Source organism: Anneissia japonica, unplaced genomic scaffold (assembly GCF_011630105.1).
Source record: "Anneissia japonica isolate Jap-2015-1 unplaced genomic scaffold, ASM1163010v1 scaffold287719_len1884721_cov185, whole genome shotgun sequence".
Lineage (NCBI taxonomy): Eukaryota > Metazoa > Echinodermata > Crinoidea > Comatulida > Comatulidae > Anneissia > Anneissia japonica.
The window spans coordinates 1,172,825-1,188,634 of NW_022715822.1; the positions used below are offsets into that span (position 1 = coordinate 1,172,825).

The 15,810-nt window shown below is 36.7% G+C and overlaps 1 protein-coding gene across 1 annotated transcript in view; it reads left to right on the forward strand.

Annotated features, from left to right (window-relative positions):
* The window catches only part of LOC117109421, a 67,585-nt gene extending 53,030 nt beyond the window's left edge, over nucleotides 1-14,555 (forward strand). Inside the window, exons 11-14 of the mRNA XM_033251771.1 lie at nucleotides 359-9,527; nucleotides 10,021-10,227; nucleotides 11,165-11,323; nucleotides 11,761-14,555. Of these exons, the coding sequence (XP_033107662.1) occupies nucleotides 359-9,527; nucleotides 10,021-10,227; nucleotides 11,165-11,323; nucleotides 11,761-11,892 (9,667 nt within the window). The 3' untranslated portion in view covers nucleotides 11,893-14,555. The remainder of the gene's footprint in view (nucleotides 1-358; nucleotides 9,528-10,020; nucleotides 10,228-11,164; nucleotides 11,324-11,760) is intronic.
* The last annotated feature ends 1,255 nt before the right edge of the window (nucleotides 14,556-15,810 follow it).

Genomic DNA, 15,810 nt, shown 5'->3' on the forward strand with positions numbered 1-15,810 from the left:
CATTCATATTCTTGTTCAAAGTGGCCACAACAAATTTTTGCACACCAAGACTTTACTGCTGTGTTAATACAATGATGTTGAGTTGTAAAGTCGTACTCGTGCCTGTAATGATATTTTAGTACAATCTTGCCATTGTGTGACAATGTTCATTTAAATGTAGAATAAAAATTTCTATGGTACATCAATATTTTTCTTCTATCTAAGGAGATAATCAGGCAGGTAATCGGATTATGTATCTTCATACATGTACTCCATAAAAAAGAAACAAAGAAAATAAGTTTTTTACTTTATGAAATATATATATCAAACTAAACTTAATTCTCCATGTTTTTAAGAAATACCTTCTGTTTTTTCACAGATCTTTTGATAGAAGTCGAAAACGAAGAAGTACTAGTGCAGACTCAAGGGATTTCCATTCATCTGATAATAGTTTGCAAGATTATCGTAGCCGCAGTAATTCACCAGAATATTGCGAATCAAAGCGTGCACCCCGGAGTGCTGTATCGGTCCAAAGAAAATCTCGGAGCCGATCACTCTCTCCGATTGGAAGCACAGTCAGTAAAAAGAAATACCAGTCTGATTCTATTGAAGTACGATCTCTTGTTGATTCAGACAGTGACATTTCAAAACGTGGAAAATACAGGAGCACAAAGAAAGATAAAGATTTTGAGGACTCCTTTTTTACTGATAAATTTCGCAAAAAAAGTGGAAATCAATCATCATTGGATTGTAAATACAAAGACTTGAAACCTGAGAAATTACGAACAGGTAGACTAAAAGATGCTATTGAAGAGACAATGAGAGCTAATAAAAGAAAAGAATATGAAGAAAGTCGTTCAAAGCGTGTTTCGGATATGTTGAAAAATGATTCATTAGAAACTAGTTTATTAAACGAGGGTGGCTATGACTCGGACAGATCTCTAAAGAAGGCAGACAGTGAGAGTCAACTGAAACGACGGAAAATTGATTTTGAAAAATCTAGCGAATCTGAAATGCTTAAAAAGGATGATGCACGTGGAAGTCGTATAGGAAATCATTCAGAGAGAAGTCTTGATGACATAACTTTAAAAGACAATGAAAATTCATTAAGGACTAACATTGTTAGCTTAAAAATACCTAAATCAGCAGTTAATCGACCAACTGTTGAGGATCATAACATTCCAGTAAAAGTTAAATCAGCTCTCTATGACAAGAGATTGGTAGCTGAGAAATATCTCAATACTAAACGAGAGGCAATTTTATCAGAAAAACCAAATAAAAAAGAACTTGTGAACAAGTTCATGAGAAGCTTACGGACTGATGCTGTTGAACCAGTTGAAATGGGACTTGAAGATTTTATTATTCTCAAGGATGACAATAATTTTGTGAAACAAAGAACTTTTTGTCTTGAAGAAAAATTAAAACATACTGACAAATATTATAAAACGTCAAAAGAAAGATCTGAAAGTAAATCTCCCCGAGAGAAGCATTCAAAAGCTTCTAAATTTCATTTGGAAGACAAAGTGATGTTGCCACATTTGTTAGAAATGGGTGAGAGCAATGGCAGTGCCAGTGACACTGAAGGTCCTGGTTCTGATGAGGAGCATTTTATAAAAAGAGACTTGAACTCATTTGATCAATCGCGACCATCAACTCGAAAGATTTCCTTGAAATCCAGTAACATTCCAGAGCATAGCAAGCCAGCCATTGACGCTAGTCTCAGTTATCGAAAGCAGATGGAACAGCAACTAAGACAACAACAAAATAAAGATGATGGAAATTTAGAAAACAAACTGTCTAATGCAGATCATACAAACGCTGCCTCTCTCAAGGATGATGACACTGTGAATGATATGGTTTGGAAACTGTTACGTCTTTCACCGGTTGAACACATGAGGAAAAAACCTCGGAGAGTATCAGAAAATGCCTTTTACCAACCAAACGAAGAGAGTTTTCTTAAAAGGAGCTATCGACCTCGTCAAAGCAGCGAAGATGAAGACTCAGAACTGAAAATTGACTCAAAACCTACTGAAATACCAATATCAGTAAAAGTGGATAACCTTAAACCAGATAATGGCAGACCCACTGATCCAAGATTAGAACCCCGAGAACAAAGGCTGCCAGTTAGAAGAGAAATACAAATGACTCCAAAAGGAACTACTATACCACTGAGTGTAACGGTTCCTGAAATCGAGTCACCAACAGCACTGACACCAATTAGTCCTATTGCAGACCATAATTCCGAAACAGTATTGGCTGAGAAAGCTGACAGGTCAGGAATTGAGACTGCTGGTCATGTTATGACACAAATGAAATCTTCAGAGGCAGACTCCGATATTTCAAATGAAATAAATTATGATAAAGGAATTAATGAGAATCACATGGGAAATTTACAAGGACGTGTTACACCTGTACATGATGAACCTCTCATACTACCTGGAATACCTTCACCTGATGTGCAGAGGGATCAAGTAAGGCGCCCTCATCAATTTGGGACAGACTTCCACCGTAATGCAGGTCATCCAACCCATAAGGAGAACATAGGTTCTACGTTGTCCACCAGTAGCTTGACCAAGTCTCTTCATTCAACCCATGCTAAGTTTGGCTTCTCAAGAATTCCTGATGTTCAGGACAAAACAATAGACAATGCATTCCTGCAGCCAACATCCTTTGAAGCCAAGCTTAGCACTTTTACCTTACGAAATCCTCTTAGAACTTCTGTATCATCATTATCTAGTGAGAACAAAACGGAACCACTATCAACAAGAATGATGGTAGAGAAGGGTATGTATAGGATTAGAAAAAGAACAACTGTCCCTTTAACTGAAGTTTCAACTTCTGTAGCTACAACTCTGACAAGTAATATGACTACTAGTGCTGTGACTGTAACAAGTGTTCCACCTTTGGAAATAACAAAGACATCTGCAGTAGAGACAAAAGGAAAAGAAGAAGGGGAAGCTAGAGGACGCAGAATTAGTATATTTGATCAAGATTCTGCGCGACTTGCTCATAGCGCTCAAAGATTCAAACCTGGTTTACATTTAGGAGATAAATCACCAGTGTTCTATCCAACACCTACTCATGATCCTTTAAGACGAAATTATCCTCAGAACTTACCATTGAATTCAAATTCAAAAGGAATTTTACCTCAAACTTCATCTAACTTATCTCCATCTGTTTTTCCACCTCTACGACGTGATTCTTTACCAAACAACCTGCATGATCCACGATCTATGAAAGAAACTGTTAACAGTCACAGCATCATTCAACTAAAAGAGAAGCCAGTAATTTTATCAGAATCTCGAACTGAAGACAATAATCTTGATATAATATCAGGCAAACCAGTTGCTCCATATACACCAGTAAAGTTACATACAGTTGAGGACAGGCCACAACTGAAGGATCACAGAGATTTTGTAAGAATATCTGCTGCCATTCCAAATCAGAAATCTGAAACAGCTGAACCAACCCAATCAGCAACATCAATTGATTCTGCTTTAATAAAGAAAGAAGCTGAAGTTCCACAAATTAAACAGGAACCTGCTCCTGTTGATGACCTCAGTAAGAATGCTCCCATTGAAATAATGGCATCAGTCAAAGAGGAAATAAAGAGAGAAGTTACTTCTTCTGGTACCACATGTCCCACCTTACCTAAGAAAGAGGAGAATGACCTTCTGCCATCTCCTAAGGAAATTAAACCAGACACAACCATGGCCAAGTTACCAAATGAAAGTGCTCAATCACCTCCAGTCGTCACAACTGGTGTCGTTTTAAATCCAGACCCGGTACCATTGAAATCTATATTGAAAAAAGAGAAAACAGATTATACTCTTCCGTCTGGTCCAACTTCTACCAAATCCCCTCTTGGAAAAATTGATTTTCCAACTGATGTTTCAGCAAAAAAACCTCTGAAAAGGAAGCGGTCACCAAGCCCAACAGGAAAAGCTATAAATTCGAACCTCAAAACTAGTGTGTCCTCCTCAAAGAGCCAGAGCAAAGTTGCAGGTAAACCTGTCGCTAAGAAGTCAAGTAAATCAACAAGTGTAGAGAGTCTCACAAAATCCGAGAAACCAGCTGTTGGAAGTAATAAGAAAGTTGGTGTCAAAGCAAGCAAAGACAAAACGACTTCTGTGTCAAAAGAACAGAGCAAACCAAGCAATTTTGGAAAAGACTCAAGTAAAACCAATGCAGTTAGCAAGGACTCAATTAAACAGTCAGGTTCTGGTAAAGAATCCAAATCATTATTAAAAGATTCAAACAAAACATCTAATGTTAAAGACTCCAGCAAGAGTATGCCTGTTGGCAAAGAAACACCAAAATCAACAATTTTAAACAAAGACTGCACAAAATTACCTCCAAGCAAAGACTGTGTAAAACAAGTTTCAAATATTATGAAAGATCCAGGAAAACCTAGTACTGTCAGTAAAGACTCTAATAAGTCAGCCAGCACAAGTAAAGCACAAAAGGAAAAGAAAACTGCAAATGAAACAGAAACAAAAATTTCCAAATCTAAAGATGGAAGTAAAGAAAATGTCACAAAGCTAGAAAAAAAGGAAAATGGTAGCACAACAAATCAGGACAAAAAGAAAGATGAGGTGAAGAAATCTGATGTGAAAGAGAAAGATGTTAAAACAAAGACTGTACCATTTAAAGGAAAGAAGAAAGAAGTCAAAGAGAAAGTCAAGAAAGAGAAAGTAGAGGATATAGAAGAAACTAAACCTGTTAAGAAAAAGGTTGAAGAAGAAGTCAAACTCACAAAGGCATTGAAGCATTTAAGTGGAAAATCCAAGCGACCAGACAAGAAAATAAAAGATGAAGTTAAAAAAGAAGAAGGGAAAGTAAAACATCTGGAGTCAAAGACAAAAGAAGATTCAAAAACCAAAGAGGAATGCAAGGTCAAAGAAGATCGACCAATCAAAGAGGAATTGAAGAATAAGAAAGTTAAAAACTCGGTCAATAAAGGTGTGAAGTTAAAGGAGAAGAAACCGCCGACAGAAATTAAGAAAAAAATTCTTCAGGTGTCTGACATTTATTCTGATTCAGAAGATAGTGAGTCTGATTCAGGAATTAGAGACATTATGATTCCTAAACTAAAGAGAGAAGGAAGAAAAGTCATATATGATTCTTCAGAATCAGAGGAGGAAGTCGCACCAGTTGAGGAAGCTCCAACCAAAAAGAACAAGGCAATTAAATCTCAAGCTAAAAAGTCTGTTAAAGATAAAGAACCACAACTTGATGTCAAGTTAAAGAATGTAAAATCTAAAGAAAGCCAAGAAAAGGATATTGGTAAAAAGGATCCACAAAAGAAAAAGAAAGTGGATTCAGAAATTATATCAGAAAAGCCCACAAAGACTATGTTGAAAAACAAGGAGGATGCTAAAGAAAGTAAGAAGAAAGATGAAAAGAGAAAAACAAAGCAAGACAAAGAATTTGTTGCCAGTCAGCAGTTGGAAGACTTGGCAGCAATGAAAGAGAACATTGAAAAAGAAGAATCAGTTAAAGGAAATACTGATGAACTGGTATCAGACATTGACGGAGGTGATGTTTCGGATAATGAAACCAATCTAAAAAGTTCCAGAAAATTTGACAAAGATAAGTTTAAGAAAAAAGTAAGGAAACCAAAAAAGGAAAAACAAATTTCTGAACAACCACCAGTTGACAGCAAGAATTCTAAGAAATCTAAGAAAATTAAAAAGAAATCCACACCAACTGAAGGGAGGAACATAGAGGAACACACTGAACCACCATCCATTGTTGAAGAGTTATTGTCAGAAAAGAGGGCCTTGTACAGTGATGGTGAAGCACATGAATTTGAAGGAGGTGATCACACCATATTGCAAATTGATGAAAATATTGAGTCAAATCTTAAGATTGATGAAGAATTAATCGATAAAATTGAATGCCCAAAGACACCAAATGTGTCTCTCTCAGAGCCTGAGCCATTAAAAGATGAAGAAGAAGAACTTGTTAAAGAGAAGAAAAAGTTGAAAAAGAAAGAGAAGAAAAAGATGAGAATAGAAGATAATGATTGTAAAGAGTTTGAGATGGATGAATCCTTAGATGATTTGAAACCTCTTTCTATGGATGACCACTTAATCATTGCTGAAAATCTTCCTCATGGGGAGCATGTGATTCAAGAGGAAGAGCATCATGATCCACTAGATGAAGAAAAGATTGAATTAAAGGAAGAAGAGCAATTATTCCAGTCTGATGAAAGACCTTTTGATGATAAGGACCGACTGTTCATTGAAAATGATGAGTCACTTGATTTGATAGATCGACCACATAATGTGTATGAAGAAAGTGACCTGAAAGAGAAAGGAGGTCTCAAAATATCAGAAGAAGAATTATCAGCAGTGGCTGAGAAAACTACAGATCCAAAGAACTTATATTCTATTGAATCAGCAGAAGAACAAGATACAAAAACACCATTACTAAACATGCAACAGACTGAACCTTTGCTTAAAACAGCACATGAAATGGATTGTGAACCTGCACGAGAGGATGGAATAAGAGGTAAAACCAAACCTAAAAAAAGAGGTAAATCAACACGGAAACCTAAGAAGTCCCAAGCAGAGAAAAAGGCTGCTGAGCCAATTCTTACTTCTGAGCAACCTTGTGAAACAGAACTTAAAGATCTTTCTGATATCCAACAACAAACCAGTTTGTCTGAAGAAGAAAAAGATGTTATGCTGAATGAAGAAGCAAATAACATTGTGACAGAAGCTGCCAGCATGATATCTAATGAAGTGAACTCTGTAGAGTTAGCCACAAGGCTGATAGAAAACATCCCAGACACACTTCCAACAAACCCAGAATCATCCAGTGCTGACACCTCTGGTATGGTTGACTCAAAGCTTAAGGAAAATGAAACTCTTGCTGCTAAGGCAGAAGCAAAAGAAGAAGTTTTAGATGCTGTTAAGTGGATTGAATGTGGCATGGACAACCAGGAACAGCCATCATTCCCAACACCTGTTGAAGCTCAAGAATCAACAGAAATTGTTCCAATTGAACAGTCAACTGAAAATAAACAACTAGAAACAGATGATTCTCATGTAATTGAAGAAGTACCGGTCCCTGTCAAGGTTGAAATAGCTGAGGAGAAACTGAAGAAGAGAACTCGTAAAAGTGGAAGAGGCAGTAAAACAAAGCAGACAATAATTGAGCCTCAAGAAAAAACAATTACAATAATTGAAAACCCATCAATTTCAATTGGCACTTGTCTAAAACCTGATGAAAATACTAATGAGGTTCCTCTGTCTTGTGAAGGAATCTCTGATAACAAACAATTGCTTGCTGAAACAGCTGTGCAAGTGACTGAGGATAACAGCCTAACTGTTGATACAGAGGCTAAACCAAATTTCAAGAGTTCTGTCAGGAAGCATATTGATCCATATGACTTCAATGAAGAGGATCACAGTTATCAACGCAAAGGTAAACAAGGAAAATTTAACAGTTCAAAGAAACAAACAGAAACAAAGGATTCAGAGCAGAAGTTGGTTGAACAAAAAGCAGTCGATAATGTGTCTACTGATAGTAAAGTTGCCGATGATCCATATGAATTTAAGGGAAGTCCAGCTGAAGAGAAAAGCTCTCCCAGTAAAGCGAAAAAGCCCAAGACTCCAACAAGGCGTCCAACTGGACGTACCAGCAGAACTCGTAGTGCTTCCTCTAAAGGAAAGGATCTCAAGGCAAAGGATGATCTGCTTGGAGAACCATTGTCAGAACCCTTACCGGTATCACCAAAGCCTGATACAGTTGCAAAACTATTGCAGAGAGAAGAAAATCGAAATGCAAATTCTGCAGTTCCCTTTGAAGCTGGAAAGAACATAGCTTCATTGTCAACTGGAACACGAGTCCCAATGGTTTCTAATGTTGCTGTACCATATATTATTAACTCATCCCTTGCAGCTCCAATAGCACAGGCAATTCCTACAACACAAATTATGCCAGGATCATCTGTCATTGCTTCTCAACTTCCAACCATGCAGTTAACAACATCACCTCATTCCTCTATCCCATCAAAGGTTAATACTCCAGAAAACCTGACTGGTCACCTTAATTCAGCACCAATGGTAACACATGTTCCCACATCATCTACAATGGTATGTCCAGTACTACCTGGGAATATGAATGTCCACAACAGTAAATCTGGATCAGTAACTAGCACTGTATCAAATATCATTCCTCATGTTCCAATACAGCAGGAACCACCCACTAAAAGAACTTCAAGAAGATCACGTAAGAAAGATGAAAATGCTCAAAAACAATCACAGCAGCCACAAGAGCAGATACCAACAAAACAAGAACCCATGCAACATCAACCACAGATTGCCTTGACAAGACCACCTCTACAACTTGGAGTACCACTGCAGGTTCATGTGCCACAGCAGCATCAGACTATGAAGCCGGCTCACCTGAGTCCAGCACAATCTGGAACTGAGGTAGCAGAGAAAGTAGGCTTCGGGCACACTCCAACATCAGATATGAAATTCAGTTCTGAACAGCAAAGGATTTATCAATCTGGACATGTAACTCAAACCAGCATATCAACCCTGGCTCATCAGGCAAATTTGAACCCCACTCAGATCCAAACTAACATCTTTACAGTCCCATCATCAGTTTCAGCAACAACTTATGCTGCAGCAAGTGTTCTTCGGGAGAGGCTTCTGTCAACAAGTGTTCCCCAGGGAAGAGACAATACTAAAGTTGTAACATCACAAATGCAGTATGTTCCTGGATATGCAATGCCAACCTCATCTGATGCAAGACCAAAAAATGAATCCCTTCATAGAGTAATACAACCAAATGCTGATTATGTGTCTCAGGAAAGGAAAGACCAACATCAAGTAGTGCCACCAGGAAGAGGACCACATCCTAATGTTCATGTAGTTGGAGGGCCAATGTTCTTTATTCCACCACCGACAGAAGTGGCTTCAGGAGTACCAATGAGGCCATTGACACCTGGGTTTCCACAGCCAATGGTGCCACCTGGAATATTCCCTTACTCCAGGAATATACTATTTCAAGGTGTTGATCATTTACAACTTGCATCTCCTGGTGGAAGCATGCCATCACCTCGTATGCCTGCTGCACCAGTCTCGTCTCCAGGGTTGTCACCAAAGATTACTTCTCCCAACTCTCAAATTCCCCACAAAAGGGGTACACCACCTGTGTCAGTTACAGAAAAGAAAGAAGATGATCCAAACAATGATCCAAATAAAGCTAGTCACCTCCATATGGGTGGTCTACCACTCTCAAGAATGGGATTCCCACCAATGATCCACCGCCATATGCCTCCCGTGATAACTGAGCCGCATATTAGCACTCCTATAGCCGAACAGGTGATAAGTGGAGATTTGTACAAAGTGCCAGCAGGATATCAAGGCCACACTAAAGATAGTCTTTCCAATGATCCTCATTCACAAGGAAGAAGGATTCAACCAGGTATGGAAGCACCTGGACAACTTCCCAACAGGATACCACCACCCCCACCTGCTTCATCTCCAATGCAGAGAAAGCAAGATCATCTTGGAAGTATAATGATGGTGAGTTGAAAACGAAAACCACTGTGTTAAAATCCATGTATCAAGTACTTAAAGCTTGAAAAATGCCCTTTTAAACATCATTTCTTTGGGGTGGGGGAGGGAAGGGAACAGTTTTACCAATAGAAAGGAACCAATTCTAGATTTTCATGATAATGTGTCCATTGGGCTGGGGCAGCATAATTTGTTATGCCTTTTATGAATACCTCTGTCACAACACAAGAAAGTATAAGATGTAAAGTATGAGATGTATCTTTCCATGACGTATGGTTCCTTGATACAGTGAATTTAAAACAAGAATAATGAACTTGATATTAAATTTATATAAATTATGTAATTTTAAAGTAAGTTAAGTTTAAGTACTTGTTTTCTTTTTTAACCAAGTATCATGAGTAAATGAAAAATAAAAATTCTTTTAACCACTTTCCTGTCTTTGGTATGTGGCAAAACGAAGCATTCACATATACATTAAATGATTTCATGTGTTTTTCCACAGCGATATCCTGTAATGTGGCAAGGTGGCCTAGCCTTGAAGAATGAGACGGCATTTATCCAAATGCACTATGTCTCTGGCAGCATGGAGGTAGCAGGTCAAGCACTTAGTCAGACTATGTCGATGGAGGAGGATTCACCGCCATTGAGGGTTGCCCAGAGGATGAGACTGGAGCAGTCCCAGCTTGAAGGAGTTGGCAGTAGAATGAAGGTAAGTTTGTATAGAGGTATTGCTTAGCTAGTGTACTAAAAATAAATCTATCACTGTCCATACTATGAAGCTATATACAAAGAATATCTGTGATTGGCTGTACATGGGTATGATGATGTCATATCACATTTATATATGGGCAAATCATACCCATATATATGCATGTCATACCTCCATATATGGGCATATAGCTTCATATATGGGCATAGCATACCTTTCTATATGGCAAATCAAACCTCCATATATATATGCATATCATACACCATATATATGGGCAAGTCATACTTTCATATATGGGTAAGTCATATCCCCATCTACAGGCAAATTGAGAGCAGCTTAGCTCAGTCCGCTAATCTGGTGGTAGCCACTGTGTGTGCGCTGAACCGTGGAGATCTCTAGGTCCTCGGTTTAATTCCCATCGCTGCCTCTCCTTGTGTTTCAGCTGGAGGGCTGAAATACAAGTTAAAATAGCGCGCCGTCTTTTGGATGAGACGTTTAAGCCGTTTGTCCCGTGTGCATTTATGGCCCATGTGCACGTTAAAGAACGCAGTACACTCTTCGGAAAAGAGTAGGGGATTGTCTCCCGGTGTACTGCCCAATCACCACCAGAAGGACCCCACTGGAAATAAGTCTTCTTCTAGACTTTCGTGGGCTATCCTTGGTGTTTACACCGAATAATCCAATCCAATCCAATCCTATACCTCTATATATGGCAAACCATACCTATATTTGGGCAAATCGTAGGTATTTGTCCTAGAACTTGGTATAGTGAAAAGAGCTTTTGCTTTTTTCCTATAAAAGTACAGTATAAATGCACTTACATTATCTCTTCTATTCACTTCAAAAAGCTAGTGGCTTAGTTTAGTAGAGTGTTTATAAATAACAAATATCAATATTATTATGAAGGACTTGATGACTATATTTTGTTCTTTCACAGGTAAAATCTGAGTCCTGTATCTTGATTGCCTTGGCTTGTGGAAGGGACCACCATGATGTCATTTCCCAAACAGAGGCCCTCAACACAGGTTTCATAACATATCTCCAACAAAAACAAGCTGCTGGGATCATCAATGTACCCCACCCTGGATCTAATCAGGTTAGTCAGAATATTTAGTTATTTTACTAATTGCTATATTTGTTATTATTATCATGGTACTGTGCAACAGTGGTTCACAAACTATGGGACATGACCTAACATTAGTTTGCCAAATAGATTAGAGGGTTGCAAGACTTTGAAATTTTGAGTATCTTAAACATTTTACTTCAATTTTCTTTATGTATACTGTGTACCAGTAGTTAATGACCAATTTTGAAAATTTGTTTCTGCTTGAAACTGGGACGTGACAAATTGTCTGAAAGTTTGTTGAGGTACAAAAGTTCTGTTGCTGTACAACAGTGTTTTTTTTAATAATTTAAATACATCTCACAGTACATCATGTGTTAATGTGGTTATTTTAAAAGTCCTATTTAAGTGTTATGTGACAATATTCATAGCAATCTCTGACCTTTTATGTTATTTCTTGTTTTTCTCAGCCTGCATTTGTTGTGCATATATTTCCACCATGCGATTTCACGCAAGTTAATTTAGCGCATGTTGCGCCCGATTTCTTCAGAGACATCGCGGATCTTGCCCATCTTATGATTGTCATCACAACAACATCGTGAGCAAGTGATTTTGAAAATTGACAAATTTTCAGTTTAAAGGATTTGTAAACATTTAAACGGATATTTCAATTGGATGTTAAACTTTACAGGAATGATCTATTGACTAGTCTTTTTAATCCAAAGATGTATATAGTTAAAAATCTACAAGAGATGTTAATAGCTTAAGAAATTGAATCACAGAGTTTACATTCAAAAACTAAGCTTTTATTGTACATTGGAAAGCAACTTTTGAGTGATATTTAAAGAATGAATCCATCTGAATTCAGCCACCTGGTTTATGAACTATTATGAACTATTACGAACTATTACAAATATCTGGAAACAGTGACATGGTTACAGCACCTGGTTACAAATAACTGGGTATAGCTGCGTGGTTACAACCACCTGGCAGCAATCATCTGGATACGACCATATAATTACAAACATCTGGAAACACTGACATGGTTACAGCACCTGAGTACAAACACCTGGTTACAAATAACTGGGTATGGCCACATGGTTACGACCACCCGGATATTCATGGAAGCTTTTGCCTTGTATGTGGAAATAATTTTCAGAATGAAATCACCTTTTAGGAAAAGTGAAAAAAAAATTATTTGCTGACTGGTCATCGGTCATTGAAACTGATCTTAAAAGTTGAAATGTGCAAATGACATTTATGTAGCAGATTATGAACTCTGCGAGTCATCTCGAGTTGAAATAGACTTACGGTAAACGTTAAAACTATATTTCGTTGTATCGGACAAACACTATAAGCAACATGTAATATGGACCCTTGTATAATTGGAAAAGTTGTTAATGCATTCCAAAAAATTGAGTAACGGATGGTTTAAGCTGGATAGGGCAGCGTTTATAAATGAAATCCGCACCTCTGCGAGTAATTTACTTGATGAAATTGTGTCATGAATCAGGAATATTGTGTTGCTTATACTCAGCATGTTTCAATTTTGGACATTGAATTCTGACTCTCTCTCCGATGGAGTGCATTTTAACCATCTGCGATTTTTGTCTTGTGGTTATTTGGCAGTATTGAACATACGTTACAGCAAAATTATTTTTCTATAAGATAAAGATTTTGAATTCTGTAGAATTATAAGATCTAGATCTATCTCTTAGGAACAAAGACATTTGTTTTTAGGAAAATCTCAGATATATAAAGCCTTGATTGTTAAGTGATTATATAAGTTGACCACTGATGCCACCTCGGCAAACTGTTTCGTTGACATTGTTTAGTGAAATTTTTTGGAATGGATAAGACAGAAGCATTTGAAAACAGTTGTTGTATCCGTCCAATATCCTAAGGTCCTCTGTGGATAAGTTCTAAATTAATTTCAAGAACATCTAATTTGATATATCTTTAGTTGTCTCCTTTGTTAATTCACCAATCTGATTTCTAATTGATTTAAATCAAGTCAGTTATAAAGTGTCTTTTAATTTACATAATATAGTATTTAACCTTCAAACTTAAGTTCAAAGGTTATTTTCTAAATATCCATGCCTCATATTTAACATGGCAAACACCGGGTGGATCTTTATATTATTATGATTTGTATTATTATAATTTTATTTTCATTATTAATATTATTATTATTATTATTGTTATTATTAATGTTATTTTATTATTATTATTATTATTGTTATTATTAATTAGAATTATTAATTATTATTGATTATTGTTATAATGTTATTGTGAATATGTTTTCATTGTTATGTGGTGTGTGAGTGTGTAAGATGAGATTGTAGGCAATATTAAAAAATAACTGTAAATATTGTAAACTATATCCCTGAGATCATGTGACCTGTTATGTCATTACATGTCTGACCATCCCAAAGTGCATTGAACCTGTTGCTAGGAGCTAGCCTGTGATTGTTCACATTCATTATGACATAGTGTTCCCTATGTCAATAATGCATTGAGAATATGTTTTATGAACTTTCTGTCCTGTCTTGTCCGTCTTTGTACCATTTTTGTGACTCGTAGGTTTTATGTTAATGATGATCAGTTTATAACTGAATTTTGAAATGTTAAAATTACCAGTTTTAAAGAAAAATGGATTCCTCTCTTCTATAGAGTTTTAGAAATTGTTGGAAATTCACTGCAATGTTTTTTTTCTATTTTTCTCACAAATCAGAAATCTCTATGTAACAAATAATTTAAAATTGCAAATTTGTTATTCTTTTTCTTAATAAATGCACTTCGTCTGATTCAGTGTTTTCGTCAAAGTTAAATGAGTTTAAATGGGATAACAGACTCTGCAGTGTTCAATTTTTGACTTAATTTCTATAGATTTTGTTTTTATCAATTACTTTTAACATAATGTTTTTGTTTTTTTTCAGAAACTTTTCTTTAATTATTAAAATTAACTTCATAAATGAATAAAATTGAATCATTAGTGATTGATATCGTAAATAATGTTATTCCCACGTTTCTCATGACATTCTGCTTTTTCGTATTTTCTCTGTCATTTGAAAACGTGTGCGTAAGAAAATGTGTTTGTGATGTTCGATGCTATTTTGGGATGGTGCGTAATCCGCCTATAGAAGGCACAATGATCTTTGATCTGGTTTTGTACGTACCATTTTTCGTGTAAATAAACTGAAGTGAGATCTATTTTCCAATGTCATGGAATAAAATGGATGAAATGTAGAAAAAAAATATTAAACTTTGTCTCCAACGTTTCCAATTTATTTTTGTTTCTACGGTAGGCCTACATTTAATTGAATATTATATAAAGATAGTGCGAGAGACGTAAAGGATTTGTTTTCATCCTGATTAGAATTGACCTTTTCCGCTAAGCCTCGCGTCTTGGATATTATTGCTAAGGTCCCAAAATACGACTGTGTAACTTCATACACACAGGTATGGTCCCACAAGAACATTAATGTTAAAACATACGCGAACATGTGCGTTTGTGGGGCGCATGGCAATGGAATATCAGTTACATGAACAGAAAAATAGAAATTATTAGGGTTTGATAGCATTCAATAATAAGCAATTAGTAGAGCTCCGCATAGTACAGGCCCTCAGGAAATTTTTGAATGCATTAAATCTAACCTAAGTATAATAATTTTCCATTTAGTGTACAATGCATGCTTTACTAATTGCTTTATAAGCCAATCGCTGTCTTTTAATTTTAGTTTTTTATAACCAACTGTTGTAGCAGTCATCGGTTGCTAGAGTGATATGATCAGTATACGTGTGCGTATTTACATTTAGCTGTGCGTATGCTGATTTTTTGCTCCTGCAGTACGCGTTTAATAGACCTTTCCGGAGTGTCAATCAAACTTAACAACTGACTAATCAGAACAACGCTAGGAATACGCGCGCGTCTCACAAACACACGTGTTGTCCTACAAACGCAGTGTTTGCGTATGTTTTAACATTGTCGTCTTGTAGGACCTTAGCAACATTATCCAATAGGCGGGGCTTAGCGGATAGTCCATTAACTGCACATCAGCAGTACAGTACGGATACAATGAATAACTATTTGTAATTTGTATTGTGTTAGAAAGAACTTGTTTGTAATGCTACTTTGATAGACTTTCGACAAAGAAATAAACATTTCAGCATTCGAGAGAAAATACAGTCACCGATGTCCTTTTAGGTCGGTGCATCCAGACAGGTGATTTTATAACTAGGCTAGGCTACGGCCTAGTAGTAGTAGGAGGAGGTCCGGGCGGCCTTTTGCCAGGCTGTATGCCTACATCTTTGTTCCTTCAGTCTTTAAAAATAGAATATTCCTATTAAACGTTCAGTTTGTTGTGTTTATGAGGGTCCATTGATTGAATGAATTCCTTAATTGTTCATACTTAATTTTGAATTTGAAGTAACTTTCTTCGGGTTGTAATTAAGCTTGTTTTACGGAAAGTCATTTTCAATTACAATTCAATTTTTATCGCGGTGCGCGATGTATTCGC